The sequence below is a fragment of the Myotis myotis genome, unplaced genomic scaffold (genome assembly GCF_014108235.1).
Source record: "Myotis myotis isolate mMyoMyo1 unplaced genomic scaffold, mMyoMyo1.p scaffold_m19_p_11, whole genome shotgun sequence".
NCBI lineage: Eukaryota > Metazoa > Chordata > Mammalia > Chiroptera > Vespertilionidae > Myotis > Myotis myotis.
This window is the reverse complement of record NW_023416315.1, coordinates 37,044,003-37,066,240: the sequence shown is the minus strand read 5'-3', so window position 1 is coordinate 37,066,240 and position 22,238 is coordinate 37,044,003. Positions and strand designations below refer to the sequence as shown.

The 22,238-nt window shown below is 38.6% G+C and overlaps 1 protein-coding gene across 7 annotated transcripts in view; it reads right to left on the bottom strand.

Moving 5' to 3' along the window:
• SGCE (sarcoglycan epsilon) overlaps window positions 1-22,238 on the bottom strand; it is a 69,055-nt gene that overhangs the window by 42,420 nt on the left and 4,397 nt on the right. For 3 of the 7 annotated variants that reach the window (XM_036328147.1, XM_036328146.1, XM_036328148.1), the window contains exon 2: window positions 10,544-10,651. The exons of the other annotated variants lie outside the window; for them this stretch is intronic. In XM_036328147.1, coding sequence (XP_036184040.1) covers window positions 10,544-10,651 — 108 coding nt within the window. The remainder of the gene's footprint in view (window positions 1-10,543; window positions 10,652-22,238) is intronic. 7 annotated transcript variants of the gene reach the window in all.

Sequence of the window (22,238 nt, the reverse complement as noted above, 5' to 3'; positions counted from 1 at the left end):
AGTTTTTTTTTCCCAAAGCAAAATATGAAGTGTAAGTTTTAAATGGTCAGAATCTATGCTGTATTGTTTGCTAGACAAAGCACATCAGAGTGTATAACACCATCGATCTATGTAAGGCAACTTTCATATATACTGATTAAAAAATGCGTTGATACTTTTTCTATACGTGTTATTTCTCATCTCTCTCCTAGAACTGATTTATTCCATTTTACCTGATCTTGACATTTTATAACTCACTCAATATAAACCTACATCCTAAATAAGTGATATCAATTACATAATAAAATTCAGTGCCAATAATTGCTTTCAGTGAAATGGGGTAGATTTCATGATTCACTGGTTACTTAAGATATATGATGGGAGTGCATTAAAATGGCCAAATTGGTTTGATTAGTTTTCCACCTATTGTTTTTCCTCCGATATCAGCATCTCCACCAACACATTACTGCCATTACCCTTGTCACCTCTACAATCTCTTTTGGTTTTCTATCTTCCTGACTGGCTAGTGGCTGCAATTTTTAAACAGATAAACTCTATCAGGCCAGTTCTTTCTCTTACTCACTGATGGATTTGTAAATGGAGTAATTAACCTTAGGAACCCCAACGCTGCTTACTTCAGGCTCACAACTAACTAAAAGCCCTGGATAGCGAGATCGCTGACAGTAGATTTTTCAGCATCAAAATAGGAACTCCCACAAAAATGTTTCTTTATCTGTGAAAACTTGTCCCTGCGGTTCTGTGGATGGCTGCCAAAAATGTAAAACTAAACTAAAATATTTGGCTTGTAGCTTCACGCAGATCCATAGCTTTACTACGAAACACACAACTTCAAAGGCCATGTCACCGAGGGAAGGAAGCAGCAGGCTGGGTTCAAACTAGGTCTTCAGGGAGACTCGTCCCTTCCTGCCTTGTTTGGTGCGAGTATTCATAAGTAGTCTTCCCATGGCCTTCAGAATACCAAACTTCTCCCCAAGAACAACTTCCTCACCAGTGGAAATGGGCCCATTCTCAAAAAACGTTAGTGTAAGAGTCCTAGAACTGTGAGGATAGAATTTGAGGTTCTTCAGCAGCTGAATTCCACAACACCCCCTGGAATACAAGGTGCTATGGAGAATGCAGCAATGAAGGCAACCTGGTCCCTGCCTTCCACGAGCTCACCATCTGGTTTGGGGGACCAATGTCCACCTAACTTGGTATGATCCAGAGGAGTATGCTGCTCTGGCAATACCTGGGAACATGATTACCAGCAACAAAGCCAGAAAGAATTGGAAAAGATTTATGGGAAAAGTAGAATTCAATATGGCTTCTAAAGTACTAGCAAGGTTCTGAAACTCAGAGACGGGGAATTCGGGCATTGCAGCATCGAACACACATACACGATATAATTGCGGAGTTGCGTGGGGTTCTTTCAAGGAAGGGAATTAAACCAGGGGTGCTAGATCTTGGGGTATATTTAAGGTAGGGGGAGAAAAACTGGGAAGACGGACAAATTATGCAGAGTTGTGAACTCCTGCTGAGCAGTTATTTCATTCTATATGTAAAGAGGAGTTTATATCCAAAGCACAGAAATATTTCGAATAATCTAAAGGGATCTCTTCAGAGCTAATCTAATTTATTCTTTCTAGAGATTAAAAACACCTTGAAGTTCAGCTCTGAATTTTATTTACCTTCATTATTTTCTCGGCACCTAGAAGGTATCTGGCATATTTGAATAACGTTACCAGTGCCTAGTGAACAGATGAATATATTCTAATACAAAACACTGTTGAGGTAAACATAGGTCTCATGTTTATGGATTAAATATATATAATATTCCATTTAAATTTCAATTGTGTAACAAATTCTCATGGGTGTGTAGCAGTTTACATGTTACCCTCCTCCATTTACATTACTAATTACTAACCGTTTCCCTTAGTGTCGGCTGTCATAAGGTGGCAAAAGCAAGCTTACAAGCAAAAGGGAAGGTTATTAATTAAATAATATTGAAATGATTCTATTTTCTATATAGCTCTTGGCAGGTCCTAAAGTGGAACCATGAAAAGGTACCTGCTACTGCAATAACGCCTCAGTTCGAGGACAAGTTTGGCACATCTACCTCAGTCTGTTTCCATGAAAGGCATTTCTGCAATCTACAGAACCAAGCTACCATCTAGCATGGGCCTCCTGGGCTTTACGATGACACAGGCTTTTCTTTATTCATGTGTCCTCTAATGCCTGTCTGCAATCTGCTGAACTGCTTGCTGGCCAGTTACCTTGGCAACTCCACAGTAAAGCCTCTTCACTTCAAACATATAGTATGCCATTTACTTTGAGAAAAACATATACAGATGTGTGACACGTTCATCATTCAGAAGTGGAAAATGATTAAGCCAGTGTGTTTTGTTCGTGAAAGTAATACTTCCTTTCTGTAGCAACAGTTGAAATGATGAGCGCCCACACAACATTTTAGAGAGGTACCCTGTCCCTTACCCTTTCTGGTTTGTTAACTTGCAAAACAAACAGCTCTTCAGCAGAGGCTATTTGGGCAGTGGTTACACCTCACTTCCTTTTGAAAACAACAAGTGACAGAGAATTCGAAGTTATAGGCTCTTATTCTAAACACGAACGCCGTAGGGTCTGCACCAGCACCCACAAAAGCTGTTACTAACTGCTGCACCCTCATCAGTCCAGGTACTACTCACAAGCAGTAAGCTCGAAGCACATTGTTTTCCTTAAAAGCTAGTCTTGGAAATCAAATATAAACACTCAAAGAATCCACAGGCTAAAATGAAATAATCTCTGGGATAGATGTGTACAGGACCAAGTTAATCAAGCTGAGGTCGCAGGTCGTGGACTCTTTGTGTAGCAGATGGCTTTGCAACGGTCTCCAGCTGCAAATCCATTACCTTTGCAAACACATGCCACTGGATACAAATGAAACTGGAAACCACCGTGTGGCTAAATCCGTGCAAATCCATCACTATTAATGGGAAAAACAATTAAACCAAAATTCCAGCTCACAGGGGGTCCCAAACATCATCTTCAGACAGCAAGAGTAGCTAGGTTTGCCAAGATTAAAAACTGAACATGAAAGTCATAAATAACAGATTTTTTTCAAAGGAAAAATGATATATCTGAGTTGAGAAGAGCAAAAGGGTATTCGGGCATGGCCGGAGTAATTGTTTCACCCTCCAATGTAGCTCCAATGTCCCTTGCTACCATGCTAGCAACATCTTTTCACAAAACTGTTTTCACCATATTCATCCTAAGGTGCAGAAAGTGTGGACCATATCAACAATATATATTACATTACAACAGAGAGCCAAGAACCAAATAACAGATGATAATGGCAATCACAATAAAGTGGGACTTCATCCTAGCTCAATAGCATCCTGTCTTCTTTCATTAGTCCATTTGACATTTTTTCCTTATGGGAGCAATGTCCTAATGAAAATATGAAAGTGTGCTTATTTATAATGACTTAAAAACAAAAGCAAATGTGGATGTATTTAGTACACATTAACTTTTGAAGGGATTATGGTAGTTCATTGCTAAGGAATCTATACAGCACATAACTTCACAATTATTACATGATTACTTTTAATGGCATACAGGCATGTACAGAGTCCCTTCTCTACAAAGTCCATAGAACACTTGCCCTTTTTTTTTCTGTATCACAAGTACAAGTACACGGCTATAAAGATAAACAGGCTGAGGAGTATAAGACCCGACAAGCCTAGGTAAATTTAAATCTTAAAGCCATCTCTCCTCTGAAATCTTTGGGAAGAAAGTCATAAAGTCATGTTCATATTCATGTGCAGGTGATCTTTATTAGTAACCTATTATGTGTATCTCTCATTGAGACTTTATCAACAAATTAATCACTTCAAAGGGTCCACTTATATAATCAATTACTAATTTGTGTGGTTTAAGAGAATATTTTCCAATCTTAATTACCAGGAACTCCAGGAAAGAAACTTGTCAGAGGGCTGAGTTTTCTAACGCACTCAGCGGTCCATCCTCTTTCCTAGTGGGTGAAGATGGTCCTCTGGCACATCTATTATTGCACTCTGTTCTATGATACAGCGACGCCCTTATGGACTGTTTGGTTGCTTTGTCATTTACTGATCACACTAGCGCTAGCGGGTCCCAGCCCAGCTAATGCTTTTGAAAGGCTGTGTGTTTTATAGATTTTCTGTTTTCTCATGTGAGGACACATTGTCAGCTGTCATTTCTCATTGCATCAGTATGTTTCCTATATCAGCTTCTCGAGCCCCTCTAATTTGCCACTATTTATCTGCTGCAGTTTAGAAAGCAGACTTCCAAATGAGGTGGGCTTACGTGTTCAGGTAGGAATACATCGGGGGGTAACTGCCTCAGCACACGTTCTGCTAGATGTGAAAAACAGGAGCCTGCATTTGCAGCATTTATTGTGGCATATATCCCGGTTCTTAGTGGATGCAGTAGACTTCTGAAGAGATGATCTTACTGCCATCGGGATATAGGCATTACGTGCGGAGATGGCAGCGTAAACTCCATGTATTAAATGCATTCAGAAGTAAGCATACCTAGAAAGTCTTAATTCAATCCATCTGTTCTGTAAACATGAACTATCAAATCAGAGTGAATGAATTTAATGCATTGCATATGTAATAATTTCTTACATATTTGATGTGTGGGAAACATACTGCATAGCTGAAATAAAAGAGATCTATTGATTAAGTGATTTATTACCCTTAGCAATAGCTAAATCAGCCTGCAAATATTATCACATATTCTAATTAATAAGTAATGTATTAATAAGAAATTAAAGTCTGTTTATAAAAGCATTTCAATTGTGTTACTTTGTCTCTCATGTTCATAGAGTTTTAAGATATAAGCTAATCAGTGGAAAACATGACAAGGGTGCTTTATGAGAACAAATTACTTACATAATATAGTGGAAATGTCCCAATTGTTTATAGTATTGCCTGAATAGGAAGTATTATACTTACTATTTGGGTAAGAAAAATGAAGAATATTTTTTAATATGTTTAAGATATAAGGATAATACTGAAAAGCCACTGACCTGATGAGGCTTTAAAAATTAACTTTTGCCTAAGCAACCAAGACATCTCAATTCCTCAAAATCCTTTTCACAGAAGAGTGCAAACGTTAAGAATTAGAATACTTTTTAAAAAGGAAGTTACACCCAAAATACAATTGCTAAACTTATTTAACTATACGATCGTCTCTGATAATTAAAAATTGTAAGTACCGGCAGGAAAAATAAGGCTTCTTATATTTTGTAGTTTTAACAGCGAAAAGCTCTGTATGAGTCCCCGAGCCCCTGTATACACGAGCACTCCAAGAAGCTGCTAGCAATTCATCAGAATTGATTATAAGAGATGAATCCATTTGCTATCTCTGCATCAACAACTCATTTCAGGGTTTACAGAAGCTGATGTTTATGGTTTCCTCCCTAATTTATTTTTTAATGTGTAATTTCTATAGTCAAATTGAAATATAATTACTAAATCAAATAATTGCTGTAGAAAAGTATTTTGAGGCACATCAATACCCAGCCAGGTACACAACCTGTTTCGCTTTTTTTCTCTCTAAGATTTACCTTGTGTTTTATCATTCCAGCTTTAAAAATCGTGGCTTTGAAACAAGCTTTTCTCAGCAGTCTGCTTTTCACCTATGAGTTTACTCAACATTAGAGTGCTGCAGGCCACTCATTTGGGGCGGGGGGGGGGGGGGTTCAGCTAATGTTTTCTTTTTTATTGTTGACACTATTACAGATGTCTCCCACTTCCCCCCTTTACTGACCTCCATCCAGCCCCCCTCCCTTAGTCACAGATAGCCCATGCCTCGGCTGTAAAATTAATCACAGGGAAGGCATTAAACTGCCTTTTTAAATTTCATTCTTCTAAGAGATATGGCCATTTTTCTTTATATGAGGCAGAAGAGAAACCACTACTTTTTCTACAAAAACCAGAGTGTTTCTTCATGACACACACACCCCCACTCTCACCTCTAACTGAAGCCACTTACTGAAACCATTTTTCTAAACTAGAGTTAAATATCTTGATTTTTCACGTAATAACAACGTGTTTTGCTGTGGGTTTTTTTTTTTTTTCTTAAATGTCATTTGGAAAGTGGCTACAAATCATTATGAGTTGGTGATCAATAAACTTAGTCTCATAGAACGCTGCAGTTGAAAAGGCTTTAGATGTCATCCTGCCTGACTATGCTAACTACCTTCCCCTACAAAGAGACAGATCATAGCGTTACTTTCTATTGGGATATGGCCGCAGCCTTCTACTTAACTGAGAACTCCTGACAGATACCACCAATTGGAGTTGGCATGCCTTTTTTTAAAAAATTTTTTTTAATATATATTTTATTGAGTTTTTACAGAGAGGAAGGGAGAGAGATAGGGAGTTAGAAACATCGATGAGAGAGAAACATCAATCAGCCGCCTCCTGCACATCTCCCACTGGGGATGTGCCCGAAACCCAGGTACATGCCCTTGACCGGAACCGAACCTGGGGCCCTTCAGTCCGCAGGCCGACGCTCTAGCCACTGAGCCAAACCGGTTTCGGCTGGAGTTGTCATGCCTTTGCTCTCCTGGAGAGTTCAGTCTTCCATTTTATACATAACAAAATTGAAGCCAGCAAGGCAAACAGATTCAAGGCTATTGAACTAGTAAGAGGAAGAGCCAGGACTTGATTCAAGGAATCAGGTATTTTGTTTGAAAACATAAAGTAATACATTTAGTGGCTGTATATTATATTATTAAATCTACCACAGTAGGCTAATTATGTTCCATAACACCTTAACTTTCTTAATTATCTCTCTTGTTTTTCTGACCAGTCAGAATTTGTCCAGACAATCAAAGATCATTCTATTATTTCATGAAGTTATCATAATTACACTGCACCATTGGAAAAAGTGAGTTGACAATAACAATTTCATTATGCACCCCTATGTTCATAGCAGCACAATTCACCATAGCTAAGATCTGGAAACAGCCTAAGTGCCCATCTGTAGATGAATGGATTAGAAAACTGTGGTACATCTACATGATGGAATACTATGCTGCTGTAAAAAAGAAGGAACTCTTACCATTTGCAACAGCATGGATGGAACTGGAGAGCATTATGCTAAGTGAAATAAGCCAGTCAATGAAGGAAAAATACCACATGATTTCACTCATTTCTGGATAATAAAGACCATTATAAACTTATGAACAAAAATAGATACAGAGGCAGAGCTGCCTCGAACAGACTATCAAACTACAGCAGGAAGGCCGGGGAGGGTGGGAGGGCAGGAGGGGGTGGGTAAGAGATCAACCAAAGGACTTGTATGCATGCATATAAGCATAACCAATGGACATAAGACACTGGGGGGTAGGGGAGGCCAGGGGATTGTCAAGGGCGGGGGGGGGGGGGGGGAAGGAGACATATGTAATACTCTTTGTAATACTTTAAGCAATAAAAAAAATAATAATAACAATTTCAAGATACAAACCGGAAGTTTCTTTTGTTTAAAGAAAGAAAAAAGTTTGAGACATTTCAGCCCTCATAGCTAAGAGTCTAGAAGGAGAAACTCACATCTCTGGCTGATGGTCTTTTGAAGTCCTAATGTGGTGATCCTTCCTCCTGGCTTTGCCACCTTTCTGAGGCAAAGAAGAATACATCTTAAGTCCTAAGAGCACTTCCTGCTCCTCTCCAACGAAAGAGGGGTAAAAGGTCACCCAGAGAGACTTTTCTGTCTTTGAGCCATGCAATCCCTTGACTGTCAATAGCTAAGAAGGAGCCTCCTTTAAGATGGCAAAAGAGAATCCTACCCAATTATTCGACTCACATATTACTTCATTCCCATGAATGTCTAATTAAAGTTTAACATTTAAGTTGAAAATAATTAGAAAATCAGCACAAGACCATTTTGGTTTTCTCTTTGTTTCTTAGGGAAGAAAGCAATAGAAGTTTATCAGTAAACCTAAGACTAACCCATTTTAGAACATGAGTTGCCAAGTAAGAAAGTAGAATTTGAAAATGTTTATCTAAGTGAAGCATATAAATGAGTAATGCAAAGGCTTATTTCTTTTTATTTAAATTGTTCCAGGGGTAAATTTTAAGTTCCTCTACCCTCACCCCAGGAAAAAGGAAAAAACACACCATATTTAGAGTGTTCATTCTGGTTTTTTCAACCACTTCATGTGTATCAAGGTAGAATGATGCCAAAAGTATTGGTTTGAGACATTTAAATTCCTCAAAATCCTATTTACTGATAAGGCACCACCCATTGCTAAAATTAAAAATTAGAACACTATTTAAAAAGAAAGTTATACAAAAAATATAATTGCTAAGCTTATTTCTCTATTTAAATTCTCTTGTAATCTTTTGTGCTCTCTTGAAATTGTAAAAAACATTTCACAGAACATTTGATAGATCTGAGATACCATTTAAAATACCCTTGCTATATAAGATACTACAAACAATTCTGTTCACATGGTTGATGAACCTTATTATTCTCTGTATAAGATATTTGATAATCAGAACCACAATAATAAAATTTAAATTGGACAAAGAGACCAGAAAGGGAGAAGAAGCTAAAGAAATAAACATAATGTGGTAATCTGAACTGGTTACCTCAATAGGTTCAAGATGTATTGCTCATTTCTATTTTGAAAAGTACAGTAATCTTTCAAGTCCCAAGGAGAAAATCAGTTTGAGGTCAAATGGCAGCATAAAGTTTGAAAGAGGAAGAGATAATACCTCTATTAAACGTCCTGGAATAGTTTATTTCCCCAAGAACAGCACCATAGTAGACAACTCAACTGGGTTTAACAGCTGGTTAGAGAGTACCCTTTTGGCAAATGAAATAGGAAATGAAGGGACATGCTCAAAGAGGACGGAAATTCTAGGGATCAAAATTAAAGAGAAGAAACTGAAGAAAAAGGAAATGATAACTGCAATTAGGACAAAATAGTGTCAAGTCCAGGTGAAGAGTCTTTGGGAATCGTAAGTGGGTCACCAGAATCAGGCAAGTCCCAAGTCTTTGGGAGATGGCAGAGGAGAGCAGCACCTTGCAGATGGCAACACTGAGGGCCATCTGATGAGCAGGACTAGAAAATGTAGAAAACAGGAGGAGTGGATGTGCCAGAGAAGCTGAGGGCCCTCAGCTTGATTAAGGAACCAGCCAGATAAGGGTAGTCAGGGTTGATTTCCTTAAAGAAGCCACGGAGAATTCCATGAGAATATCTAAGGAGGGTCTGGGGAACGGACTATGACATGATGGGCTTAGATCCTGGAACAAGTACATCGAGTGTTTTATAAAACAAATTTGTGTGATCTTTTCATGGAAAGTTCTTATAATAAAACTATATTTTCTTATCGATATTAGCAATGGAAATTACTTAAAAATGCAAAAAAATATATACTTGTTGGTTTGTTTCAAAGAAGCAGGGTAGGAGAACAATGGGATCTTTTGTCTTACTCTGAAATAAATCTTGGAATAGAAGATTCCAGCTGTGGAATAATTTGGTGCTAGCAGGAGAAAAGTTAGTCACCCCCAACTTGAAGGATGTATGAATAAAATGAGGTAAGCCAGGAATCGCTCCTACAAGGTACCCTGGTTTTATTTGGCAGTAAGGCCATTTGAGTGCATAAAATTGCTATTCTTTTCAAAATATTTTAAAATCGTTATTTTTATAGACACTTTAGTTGCCCCAAAGTTATGAAAACCAGGCTACTATTCTACTAATGTTCATGACCACATATAATCAAAATTGTGTGTATGTGTATGTGTATGTGTATGTGTATGTGTGGTGGTAGTGGTGAGGAATGAGGTGTAAGAGGGATCAGAAAGGTAAATAACCAAGAAATACAATATTAACTGAAAACTTATAATACTTGATATTTTGAAAACCACTAATATTTGGTTATTAATATTTTTCTCCATGATGAAATGCAGTATTTCAAAGGTCTTGGCATATTGCTAATGGACACATCCATATAAAAGAAAAAATGAGAAGGAACAATAAATCATTCAAGGGTCGGGTCATCTTTCAAAACAAAACAATTGGCATCAAATTATTTAATTGCAAAACATATCAATATGGTTTTGCACAAAAATCATTCAAAAAATCATCCACAATTAGCCAAAACATTTTATGACTATTTTTCTAAGGTTATATAAATACTGTCTTAAAGTGATTTATGTTAAATGTACTTCTTAATGTTTTTCAATGTTAATTGTTATAATAACCACACTGGGACAATTTTTATAAGTGGCAAGCCAGTGACTGGATAAGGGGCAACAATAGGTTAAAAACATAATTATTTTTAGTTTTTTTAAAAAAGCATAACTATCGCAAAGGAAAAACACTTGGGAAATAATGGATTAAGAACACAGAGAATCAGAAGTTTTAGAAGATTAGGAAAACAAATTTTAATTTTTTTTTCAGATTGACTTAAAAAAAATCCACACAAGACTAAAACGAGGAGAAGGGGTATTGGAAGCAGACATTTAACTGACTCCCCAAAAGGGATTCAGATTTACAACCTAAACTCACCATGTTTCTTCCCAGCAGCCATTTTTCTGCTGATAATAAAATTGTTGGCCTGTTTGGTCTTCCAGTTAACTGTTCCACTTATGCCATCAGCAGAGCTTAATAAAAAAGCTTTTCATATAAAACAAATGCACAAAAAATGAAATTAATGTTAAATTAAAATGACTCTCATAGATTACCTACTATTCATTGGGATCAGAGTCCTTCCAGCCCAGCCAGTTGTTTAATTCCATTCAATGCACATTTGTTGCAAGTCAATGCAAGGAATATATGGTGGTAGCAGGTAAATAAGAGACAGTTCCTGCCCACCAGGGAGCTTACAATCTATAGGGATGTATAATTCATGTATAGAAATATGTACATAACATGTAATATAGTATATATATATAATAATCACACAAATACACAATGGTAGAAAGCATAAGTGCTCCCAAAACACTGAGGGGGAAGCAAGTATCTCTGGCTAGGAATGTCGAGATAAGTTTAAAGTGTCTTCTAGCCCAGCCGGTGTGACTCGGTGGTTGAGCATCAACTCAAGAACCAGGAGGTCACAGTTCCATTCCATGTCAGGGCACATGGTCAGGTTGCCACCTCCATCCCCAGGAGGGGGCGTGCAGGAGGCAGCTGATTGATAATTATCTCTCATCATTGATGTTTCTATCTCTCTCTCTCCCTCTCTCTTCCTCTCTGAAATCAATAACAAATTTTTTTTAAGTGTCTTCTAAATTCATGGTTGAGTTTTGGAAACATTAGTCTGGCAGCAATGAAAAGAATAGGGGTAAGATGATGCTAAATAGGTGACTATCTCTGGAGTGTTGAGTAGCAGCCAGCCCCTAAATCAGCAGCTGAAACAAAAGGAAGTAAAGGTAGGGACACTTATAAGACATCATGGAGATAATACTGATAATACTTTTCAAATAGCTAGATGTGGGCTACTTGAAAAAGGAAAGTCAAGGAAGGCTATGGATTTTTATCCAGAATGACAGAACAGTGATATATTAGGAACCCCTCCCCCAAAAAAAGTTGGTTTCAGGATAAAGAAAATAAATTTAATTTGGAATGTTAAACTTGGGGTACCAGTTAAATATCCTGGGGAAACCATCTAAGACAGGGGTCCTCAAACTACGGCCCGCGGGCCACATGCAAATACAAATACTGTATTTGTTCCTGTTTTGTTTTTTTACTTCAAAATAAGATATGTGCAGTGTGCATAGGAATTTGTTCATAGTTGTTTTTTTTTTTAAACTATAGTCCGGCCCTCCAACGGTCTTAGGGACAGTGAACTGGCCCCCTGTTTAAAAAGTTTAAGGACCCCTGATCTAAGAGGAAGATTGAAATACTAGTAGAACTCTGGTTCATAGGAGAATTTAATGGGGATTCAGATGCAGATTTGAGGTTCATCACCTGAGAAGTGATTGTTGAAGCCAAAGCCCCAGCAATTCCTTTAAGAGATCATGCTCCCAGGTAATACGCATTGGGCTCTCAGATACAAAGTGATTGGAGAAGATAGACATTCATGCTCTTGTCTCATCTGTCTATTTTCCATCATACAAACTACTACTCTTACTGCTTAATTTCCCATTTTTCATCCTTACCTTTCAGACTTAATATTTGGGCACCATTTTCTAACCACAACATTGGATCTCCCTTCTGGCATCTCAGATATGTTTCCTCCGGATTCAGTCTAAGAGTCCCTCAGGGTGTACCCCATAGTTTTGTCCTAGCTCCTGGAGCTAAAATCCAGCAAAAAGGAATGCACAAAAGTGGGAGGAACAGCAAAGGCAGAAGAACATGTTAATAAATACATTTACATAGCAAATACAGAGAACGATTCAGAAAAGAAGTAAGAGACAGGCAGTCACAGAGGTTGGACAACTGAGGCTGAAGTGTCATGTATGTCCATGGAAGAGCTGTCAAGAAGAAAAGTATGATCCGCATCCTCAAATACTGCAAAAGGTCAGAGGATGAGAGCTTAGAAAAGACTGTTAGATGTGGGAAAGAGGAAGTTATTAGTGACTCCGTTAAAATGGAGTTCCAATAAAGTGGTAAGCATAGAAGCCAAACTGCAAAAGGTCAAGATGTAGAGGCAGCAAATAAAGTTAATCTTTCAAGAATTGGCCGGAATAGAGAAGCAAAGAGATAAAATGACATGGTAGGTTGAAGCGCAGCAAGGTGGAGAGAAGGATTGGTTATTTTCATGTGGGGAAACAGATTTTGTGCATAAGCAGGGGAAAAGACAGAAAGAGAGGATAAAGAAAAGGAACGTAACTGAAGAGAAACAGTCTAAGAGACACTGGAATAGGTGGGACTAAGCATATACACAAATAAAATACACTTCATGAATCAAACAGTAAGGATGAGTGGAGACAGAAACATTTGCTGGGATAGAGGAAACTTAATGTTGAATCAGAGACGAAACATACATTTCCTTTTCAAACTGAGCTTCAAGTAAAATTCTGAACTTACACTAAATTATGAGAAATACAAAGTTACCTTCCAAAATGAAAAAGAAAATGCAATTCAAAACCTAAGCTGTTAAAAACAAACAAGCAAACAAAACCTCAGGTGATCATTTCAGCGATACCTGGGAGTAGAAATCAAAGGCCGTAGCACCCCAAGCAAATAAACGACTTGGTTAGTATTCAATTTTTAAAATATGTAAACCTAAGTGTGCCAATTTTACATCTGCTAAAAGGTCAGTCTTATGGTTTATTCGGCTAATAAGTGGTTGATTCACTTCATAACTGAAATTATGTCCTTTTAAACCTTCATAAAAATACAGCAGTTATTTCCTAAATAATTTATGCTAAATTAGGGTCATAAATGTTCAAAGACCCTTGTGGCAAAATATATTACTCCCCAGGGTTATGCTGGTTATATAAGAATTACCTGGGCAGTTCTCTAAAAATACAAATTCGAACATACCCCCAAAAACACATAGTAAAAAAACATTTAAACACACATAGTTATGACTTTGCCATGGAAAGTCTAGGTAGGCGGTTTACACAATTTCATCAGGTGATTCTCACATTGGAAATCTGAACTCTAGAAGACCAAGAGAAGACCTACAGATCCCAAGGGTAATGTATGATATTCAACTGAGTCACGTCATATCCACCAAATGTAGGGCCTGACCTTAGAACTGAAAACCTCACCCACTCCTACCTCCAACTGGCCCATAGAGACAGCCAATGAGCAAGAACGTGTAAGTCACTGCTAGGCAGTGGGAAGTCCCAACCTAGAAAAACAGGAGGCAGCTGGCCAAATTGTCCTCTATAACTTTCCAAAGAACAATGACAAGCAGCACTTCGATTTAAACCTATCACATCAACCTGGTCCTGAGCAAGGTGCTTTCATGCTTACTGTCTAATCTAATCCTTACATTACCAACCCAATCTATTAACATGTCTGAAGATTACAGAGGCTTGATCTCAAAGGAGAACGCGGTAAACAGGATTCTTTAGCATTCTCCACTTTTCCATGGATGTAGAGAGCTACCACAAAGAAACAATAGTTTGAGTGTCTAGACAGCACCCCTTTTGTTCCTTCCTTTATTCTAGCCCAGTGGTTCTCAGACTATGTTGTGCATAAAAATTACGCTTCAGAGTTATATACACTAACCTGCACATATTGTAGTTTAAGGGCGATTTAAAGAAATTACTAGAATAACTCTATAGGATGTTTTGTTTTGCACCCTGGCTTTTAGCGCCTGACTAAGCCAGTACATGATTGAACACTACTCCGGGTCCCTGCCAGGTGAAGCTATCATTGCTTGTACTCTCCAGGTCCTACATAAGGGCGGTCCAGTTGCCTTTTACAGGATTAAAAATACAAACCTGATTGGGGCCTCAATTGTTATCAAACAGAGGCAGGGTAAATAGTTTAAACACATCTCAGAGATACTGCTCTATTTGAAGGCCAGCACTGCTTTGAGCGTATTCATTTTTTTAAAGTTCATATTGATTCATCTAAATTTCTACTTTAACCACAGAAGGCCACAGCCCAATAAATCTCAATAAAAAGACAACTTTTTGTGGCTCTACTCACAAGACAATGTCACAAAAGGCAAGACAGATTGCCACAAATGGGATGTCTACTTAAATATTCAAGACTCACAGCTTGAGGGAAAAATCTCAATCACATGAAAATAACCATTTGTTTCTAATGGTGTGGATCCACTTGACTAACTTCTTGTATAAAAAAGTTACTGCAATCTGCACATTGACAAATGCAGATTACTCACTGAAAAAGGCTAGTACTTTAAAATTTGATTTTCATTAGAAAAGGCCCAACATTTTTTTTTTCTGTGAGCACAAATTTCCTTACTTAAGATGGGAAAATATGACTTAATTTTTTAAATATTCCACATATAACTTTCAAGATTAATTCTAATGAGAGAGGGGGAAAAAGCCAGCGCGTACAGATTGGTGGACTCTTTTCAAAGATAATTGACCATCCTCAGAAATATTGAAAGGAACTCCACTGTGCTCACGAGTTCAGGATAATATATGCTATAATTGTACCTGGATGTGTTTTTGCTCTAATTCAGAAACACAAAAGCAAAGAATTACATGCACACTGCGCTTACACAGCCCCAACTAAAAAGACATTCACAAAATTAGCTAGCATATCAAGTTATACAATTTATTCAATTCCTCAGTGTTCCCTCTGAAAAATCATCGGAGTCAGAATGAATCCAAAGGTGACTGGCATACCCTTATATGCCCTAGAAACCATAATACTTAAAGTTTGTCTTAAAATTCCATGATTCATTCGAGTCTTGTAGCAGCACGACTACATTTCATCTGGCCTGGAGCAAGCACTCTCTCAAGAGAGAGGACTCTTTCCCAAACGTGAATAATTTGCTGATGGGGGTGGGGAGCAGGGGGAGGAGTTGGCTACTTCATAAAAGCAATTGAAGAGTGAATAGTGACTGATTGCTGATGAGCTAATCAGAATGTCAAGAGATAGAAATAATAAAAAATAACTTACTCCAACATCACTGTCCAAGTAAACAGCAGGATATGCCAAGTGAAATTTAATCTGATGAACACACTCACCTTACAACCAAGGTGAGGCCACTGTTTCATCTCTATTCATATTTTACTGGAAGGGGACACAGACTTTGTTTTCATGAATTGGATGTATAGCTTACATTCCCTACATTGCTTCCCTTCTCTCACCGTTCCCTATGTCACTGTGCTGCACCCTTACTCTCTACATTTTCTCTTCATTTCCTTTATGCAACTGTCCATACTACTTTTTAAATGGTCTCATATTGTTCTTACATTTTTCTCTCCCACAAAATGTTAGCTGACATTATTATTAGCTACCATGTTTTGAATGCTAAGTGTGAGGCAGTCCTCTAAGGGACATATACATATTAACTAATGTAATCCTTAGGTTAACGGCTTTGTGAAGTACTTATTAGTTCCATTTTGCAATAAGAAATCTTAGGAAATTATGCAGCTTACCCCGGGTCATACCTTTAATGAGTGGCAGAGTTGGATTTTGAACCCATTTCTCGACTGACTCCAAAGTTCGTATCATCTTATTCATCGATACAACACCCCCCCCACCCCCACCCAGGTTAAATGCAAAAGCAAGTTAAAACTACATATTTTAATGTAATCTGAGATATGACTAGTATTATTATTATTATTATTAGCAAGTCATCTTCAATTTATTTTTCTTTCCAGAAAAAACAAAGGCTTTACCTGACTGCTGGATTAGAAATAGCTAGCAAGGAGGCAATGGCCATGGAAATTAATCCCATGTTACACACACACACACACACACACACACACCTCTTTAAGAGACGGTTAAAATGTTATTAGGAACCTATGGAGAAAAAGGTATTTGCTGATGAGAACTATCCACCCCTCAGAGAGATGCAATAGCAAGAACGCCAGAGTAAGAAGCCTGCAAACTTTGTTAAAACAGAAGAGCGTGGCAAGGCATGACATAAGCAATTGTTTAACAAAATTAAAAGTTATTAGATATTTAATTGTAGCGCAGGCTAGGTAAGACATTAAGCTTCAGAGTGAAATAAGACTGGAGTACAGAAAAGTAGTGTTTAATGTCAGAGTCTCTGGAAACAGAGAGCCTGGGTTCAATCCCAATTTTTGTCCATTGGGCAAGTTATTCCATTTTTTCATCTGGTAGGAAGCTGGGGTACAGTGCCCCCTTCATAGAGCTGTTGTGAGTATTAAATGAGATAATGCATTTAAAACCCTCAGAAGAATGCTTAGCACATAACTCAAAAACTGAGTTATTATTACCTTTAATCTTCAACTAATATTAAGAATATTTTAGATTTCTTTATGTGATTTAAAAAAAATAGATGCTCAAATAAAAAATCTTATTGTTACTATAGCTGGTATTATAAAATATAACACTCTTTTTTTTTCTCATAGACATAAGGCACATGAAAAATGATTATATTTCTAAGGCAGCCTGGAATAAATGCTCTGAGCATTTACCTTCGCTCAGAGCAAAGCAACAGCCCATGGGCTCCAACCCTCCCAAACTCCACATGGCCTCTTGCAAGGCTAAGAAGATGGCATTTTAGCAAGTCTTAATTCAGCGCTGGCCAAGGTGTACCTGTTGAGAGCTGCAGTTTAACCCTTCTGAGGAAAGCCAGATGCAAAAAGAAGCGAGTTACATTCTGATATTCGTCCCCTCTGACTCTCATAAACTCAGGTTTATTCTGAGAAAATAATGCAACAAATCAAAACTGTATGAGCACAAGACTGAACTTTGCTTTACACAAGAAAATTGAAGGGGGGAATTAGTCAATAAAAGAAGGGCTGGCTTAATAGAAGAGTTAATGGCAAGGGAAGGGTTATCCACTTCTTGGTAGTTTTACTCTTTTGCTCATACAGCCCGACTCCGACCCGACCAAGGCATATACAGTATTATTGGGTTTCTGCTGCCCGGAAATAGAACTATCTGTATTTTATCTCAGAAATGTTAGATGAGTAAGGGGCACCAGTGGGACCCATAACGAAAGGGATACACAGTACATGCGGTCATTATATGAACCATTATTATTTAATATCCCTCTGCAAAATGTTGGACTGCTTTGAAATGAATAAAATTAGTGAAAGGCAGACTACAAAGCAGTATCTTAGACTATCTAATAGTGCAGTCTAGTGGAAGATTAAAAGGTAAAGTGTAAGAGCTACTGGGTTAGGGAAGTAAAACTGTAGGGGGAAAATCTCTTCAAAATAAAATATAATCACGCTTACAAGGTTTTCCAATTAAGAAAACTCTGAAAGAAAAACACTCTCATCTTAGCTATTTACTTGAAACTGTCATTAATTTTCTTTTTCTATAAAAGCCATACATTCTCATTGTAATTCATTCATTTCAAATAGTACAACCAGGGGGTGGGGATATAAAATATGAAAGTTCCCTTTCATGTATCTATCGCCATCCCTCCAATGTCACTCACTCTTAATAGTCTTTGCACCGTTCCATATTCTGTGTAAACATGTTTGCATACATATACATATAAACACGTGCACTCTTTTTTACATTATGTGAACCCACTTTTTCACTTAGCCTAACTCTTGAACATGTTCGCATGATATTACACTGTAAGGTTGCATAACTTTATGTTGCGTGGCTCAGTCATATTTTTTCAACCAGCACCTCAAATTCAGCCTCTCCAACGAGGACTCCTGATCATTTCCTTACAGTCTGGTCCTCCGGCAATCCTCATCCTCACAAATAGGAACAGAAATCTAGAAATCAGCCTTGACATCTCTTCCTGCCCAAATTCAATCCATGACCCACTCCTGTTGCTATTTACTCTTCAAAATATCCCTCCTATCTTCATCACCCCCTCACCCTGGAGCCCAGGAGGTCAGCACTTGTAGCCCGGATTGCGAAAAGTAGCCTTGGAGCTGATCTGCTGCAATCTACTCTGACCCTTTCAACCCTCCCTGCACAAAGCAGCCGAAGCACTCTTTTTGAAATGTGCATCTGATCACGTCCTGTTTCAACCCTCCAAATATTTTCTATAGGTTTTAGGGGGAAGAGGTTACACTCTTTGAAGTGGTCCAACGGGTTCTGCAAAGTTTGCTCCCTCACCTCCTCTCGCCCCTCCTTTCGTGCTCCCCTTTCCCTCCGGCTCCAACCTCACTGGACTTCGTCCAGCACCTTCTATCTGCCACGCCAACTTGCCCCCGGGGCCTCCAGAGCCCTTTCTTTTATGTCAAATATACCTTTTCTCTTCATCTCAAAAACATGTACTCATCCTTGAGCTCTGAGTGCTTCCTCAGAGAAGCCTTCTTTAATCCCCCTGTCTGTCTGAATCCACGACTTAAAAATCCTAGTATGTTTGTAGCATGTATCACAGGTCTAAGGGCACATTTATATGGGTGATTATTTAACTAATCTTTGTCAACCCCAACAGTGTAAAAGTTCCATAATGGCTGGGAACGCGTATTCCCTGGGAACTCACCCGGGGTCGCAAAACCAGTCGACATCAAAAACATAAATGAATAAAAGGACAATCGCTTAGTAAAGATGACCACTATTTTTCTAGTTTTTTCATTATTACTATCAATGCTACAATAAACATCCTTATACTTTTATCTTTGAGCACTTTCACAAATATATCTATGAGCTAAACGCTCAGAAGTAAACCGGCCAGAAAAAAATAACATACGTTTGGAATTTTGATGAGCACATGTAGCAACCTGCCCTGTTTCCACTTCTGCAGTACTGGTCTGCGATGAGAATCCACTCTATTAACTACAGAAAATGAAAGATGCTAAAGATGCTACTATAATGATGAACTATTTCACAGGGGAGAAAAGCCAATGTCATTTTACCGCTAAGTGAAAAACACCAATTTCTTAAGGGGGAAAAAAAAACAGCCTTGGGTTATTTTTTTTCTTTTCTTCCTCATTCTGAGGTAAAAGAGCAACTTCACTTCTATTGCCTAGTACCGAAGACATGGGGAACTAAAATTTAGCTACTATAGGAAAATTAACTGTGATCTTTTCTTTCAAATTTGCAGTGAACCCCAAATCTCCATAATAATCAAAGGGGTGACCAGATGAATGAGTGTAAAGCTAAAGAATAGGAAAGAATGTATACCAGCGCTGCCTAACTCCTAAACATTTTTGAAATGAGCGGCTTCGTCTGTCAGAAGAGAAAAAGTCTGCCTTCTATGTCACAACAGATGCCGTGGCGATTCCCGGGGTACAGAATGCCGAAGATCTATTCTAAAAGTCTGATTAGTCCGAGGCAATTAAGCAGAAAGTGAGACATGCTAAAGAATAGTGCTTTTAAAGTAGCAAAACACACTGAAACCTCTATTGCATCAATACTGCAGAAAAATCCTTAGATGAAGATACAAAAAAATTCTACCAAAGTGACTCAAGACAAGGACACTTGATCTTTTTACTAACAGATTGTTTTTTCGAGAATGCAGCATTGATAATCATGCCAGCAACTCATGTTTTGAGGCTTCCTATTCATTTCTGAAATAAGTTCTCTAAATTGCAGAATTTAAACATTGGGGCTCATACACTTCCCAAACCCAAGAGCAGGAGCAAACGGTGCATTCAAGGACCATCGCCAGCAGCCGCCTGCGGGGCAGGTGAGCCAGCGGTGCCAAGCCAGAAGCTCATCTTTGAGCCTTTCTCTCCCGGAAATAGGAGCTCAGCTCAGGACCGCCTGTGGCATCTTCCACAACCAGGAAGCCAGCCATCAGAAGTGGCCCTGTGCACTGTCGCAGTCCCACAAAAGCACACGGCTCTTTTATAAAAGATAAAATAAGGAGAGACTTGTTCAACATGAAAAAGACACTTCACACAGTGGCTGCGTTTCTGACCTAACAATTTGGGTAAAGGATGAAAGTTCTGGGTGTGGAGGGAAGAGGTAGGAGTAGAAAAGACAGGGAAAAGCAAGTTAAGTGAGATAACTGAAGAATGTTCTTGCTTCATATCTCTCACTGGCGGTCCCTTTAGTTTTCAGGGCTCTGGTGCCTCAAAATTGTTTCTGTGGGGCCAGATGCTTTACAGGTTATCACTCCTCCGAAGTGGAGTCCTGTGTGCATACCCCTCACATTTTCAAAGTTAGATATGGTAATCAAGACAAGCGATCAATAGGCAGATGGACAGAAGAGCCTGCCCCAAGATATGTTTGAGACACTAAGAATGTACCCCTGAGGCACTCAGAAACCAGGCTAAACTGAAAGAGAGACAAGTTCAAAGAGCACCGTGCCAGAAACTACTTTTGATGGAAAGGTTTTGTTTTCTACTGAAAATAAAGCAAACATGTTAAATATTGCAAGGAGGGGGGGTTGGGGGCTGCAGAAGAAAGAATTGCCCCACGTGTCCCCGGGGTAAGAGGCTCCAGCAGCCAGCAGCAACCTGCTCCCCTTAACCCTGAGTGCCCCCAGCATCTGCGATCACACTGCCCAAGAAGCCTGCTCCCAGGGAGCTAGAAACCCGAAGGAAGGAGTAACTCTAAGAAGCAAGTAATGCTAGGACACTTTGGGGAGGGGAGGGAAGAAAAATTTAATTCTCTCCTCGGGTTTTCATGTTTGAAATGGAATGAGAGTGGGGGAAGGAATGTATTCAATTGCCCTGTTGCAGCAATTTTCAAGTTATAAGAGATCAACTTGCAGCGCAGAGGACTATTCCTTTTAGACAGTTTATCGGAAAGACTAAAATGTTTCCATCACAAGTATCTTCGCTGTCCTACACTAAAATGTTATCATGGCCTTCAAACGGAATGTTCATTGCAAGAAAGGTGAATATTTCTGATATTTTAAAAGAATAGACGGAGTAAAGGTGTTAAGTGGATTCTCTTGCTGAGCTGCACTGTTAGGAAGGTCTCAAGTGGAAATCCTGTCGCCCACTGATACTAATTCAGCTTTCTGAAACAAACAGAAGAGTTTATGTCTACTTTTAGTCATCAAGCTAAGCATTTCCAGACTCTTTGAAGAGAGCTCCTATGACAGGATTGCCAGGCCTCTCACCATCCCCACAGACTGCTCTGGAAGTTGTCTAATTTGTCAACATCTCTCTTTAAATGTGACAGCCAGAAATGGACACAATACTACAGAGGTGGTTAATTAGAGCAGGGTACTATTAATTTTTGTGACATATGAGCACTATTCTATTATCAGAATTTAAATGTGATTTTTTTTTGTTTGCAGCCACATCATGCTGCTGGCTCATATTAACCTTTTTCCTCAAAAAATCACCACCATGTTAAGTCACCTCCTTCCTCACACTTAGTGAATCATGATGCATTTACTAGTATAAAATATCTTTTTGCAAAGCATTGCAACCTATTTAAACCATGGTAACTCTAAGTTCTGTTATCTAATTCTAACAGTGATCCCTTTGCAAGTCATCTATGGATTTTAAAGCAAGTGCCCTAGGTCTTCATCAAAGTCATTCATAAAAATTTTGAAGAAGAACTGAGGCAAAGGCGTGTGATTCTTCAGTGGGGACCACTGCCGGACCCGCGCTCCGTACCCCACACACCTGGCAGGTGCTGGTGCAGCCGGAGTCACGCTTACAAAGCAATCCTGCTAGTAGTCTGCACACCATGTCACACACAAGAGCATCCTAAAGCCCTGACAAATGCTCTGTTGAAAGCAAAATTCACTTATCTTTCAAAACAAAGTGTAAAAAATCTACACATATTAAAACAATAGTCACGTAAA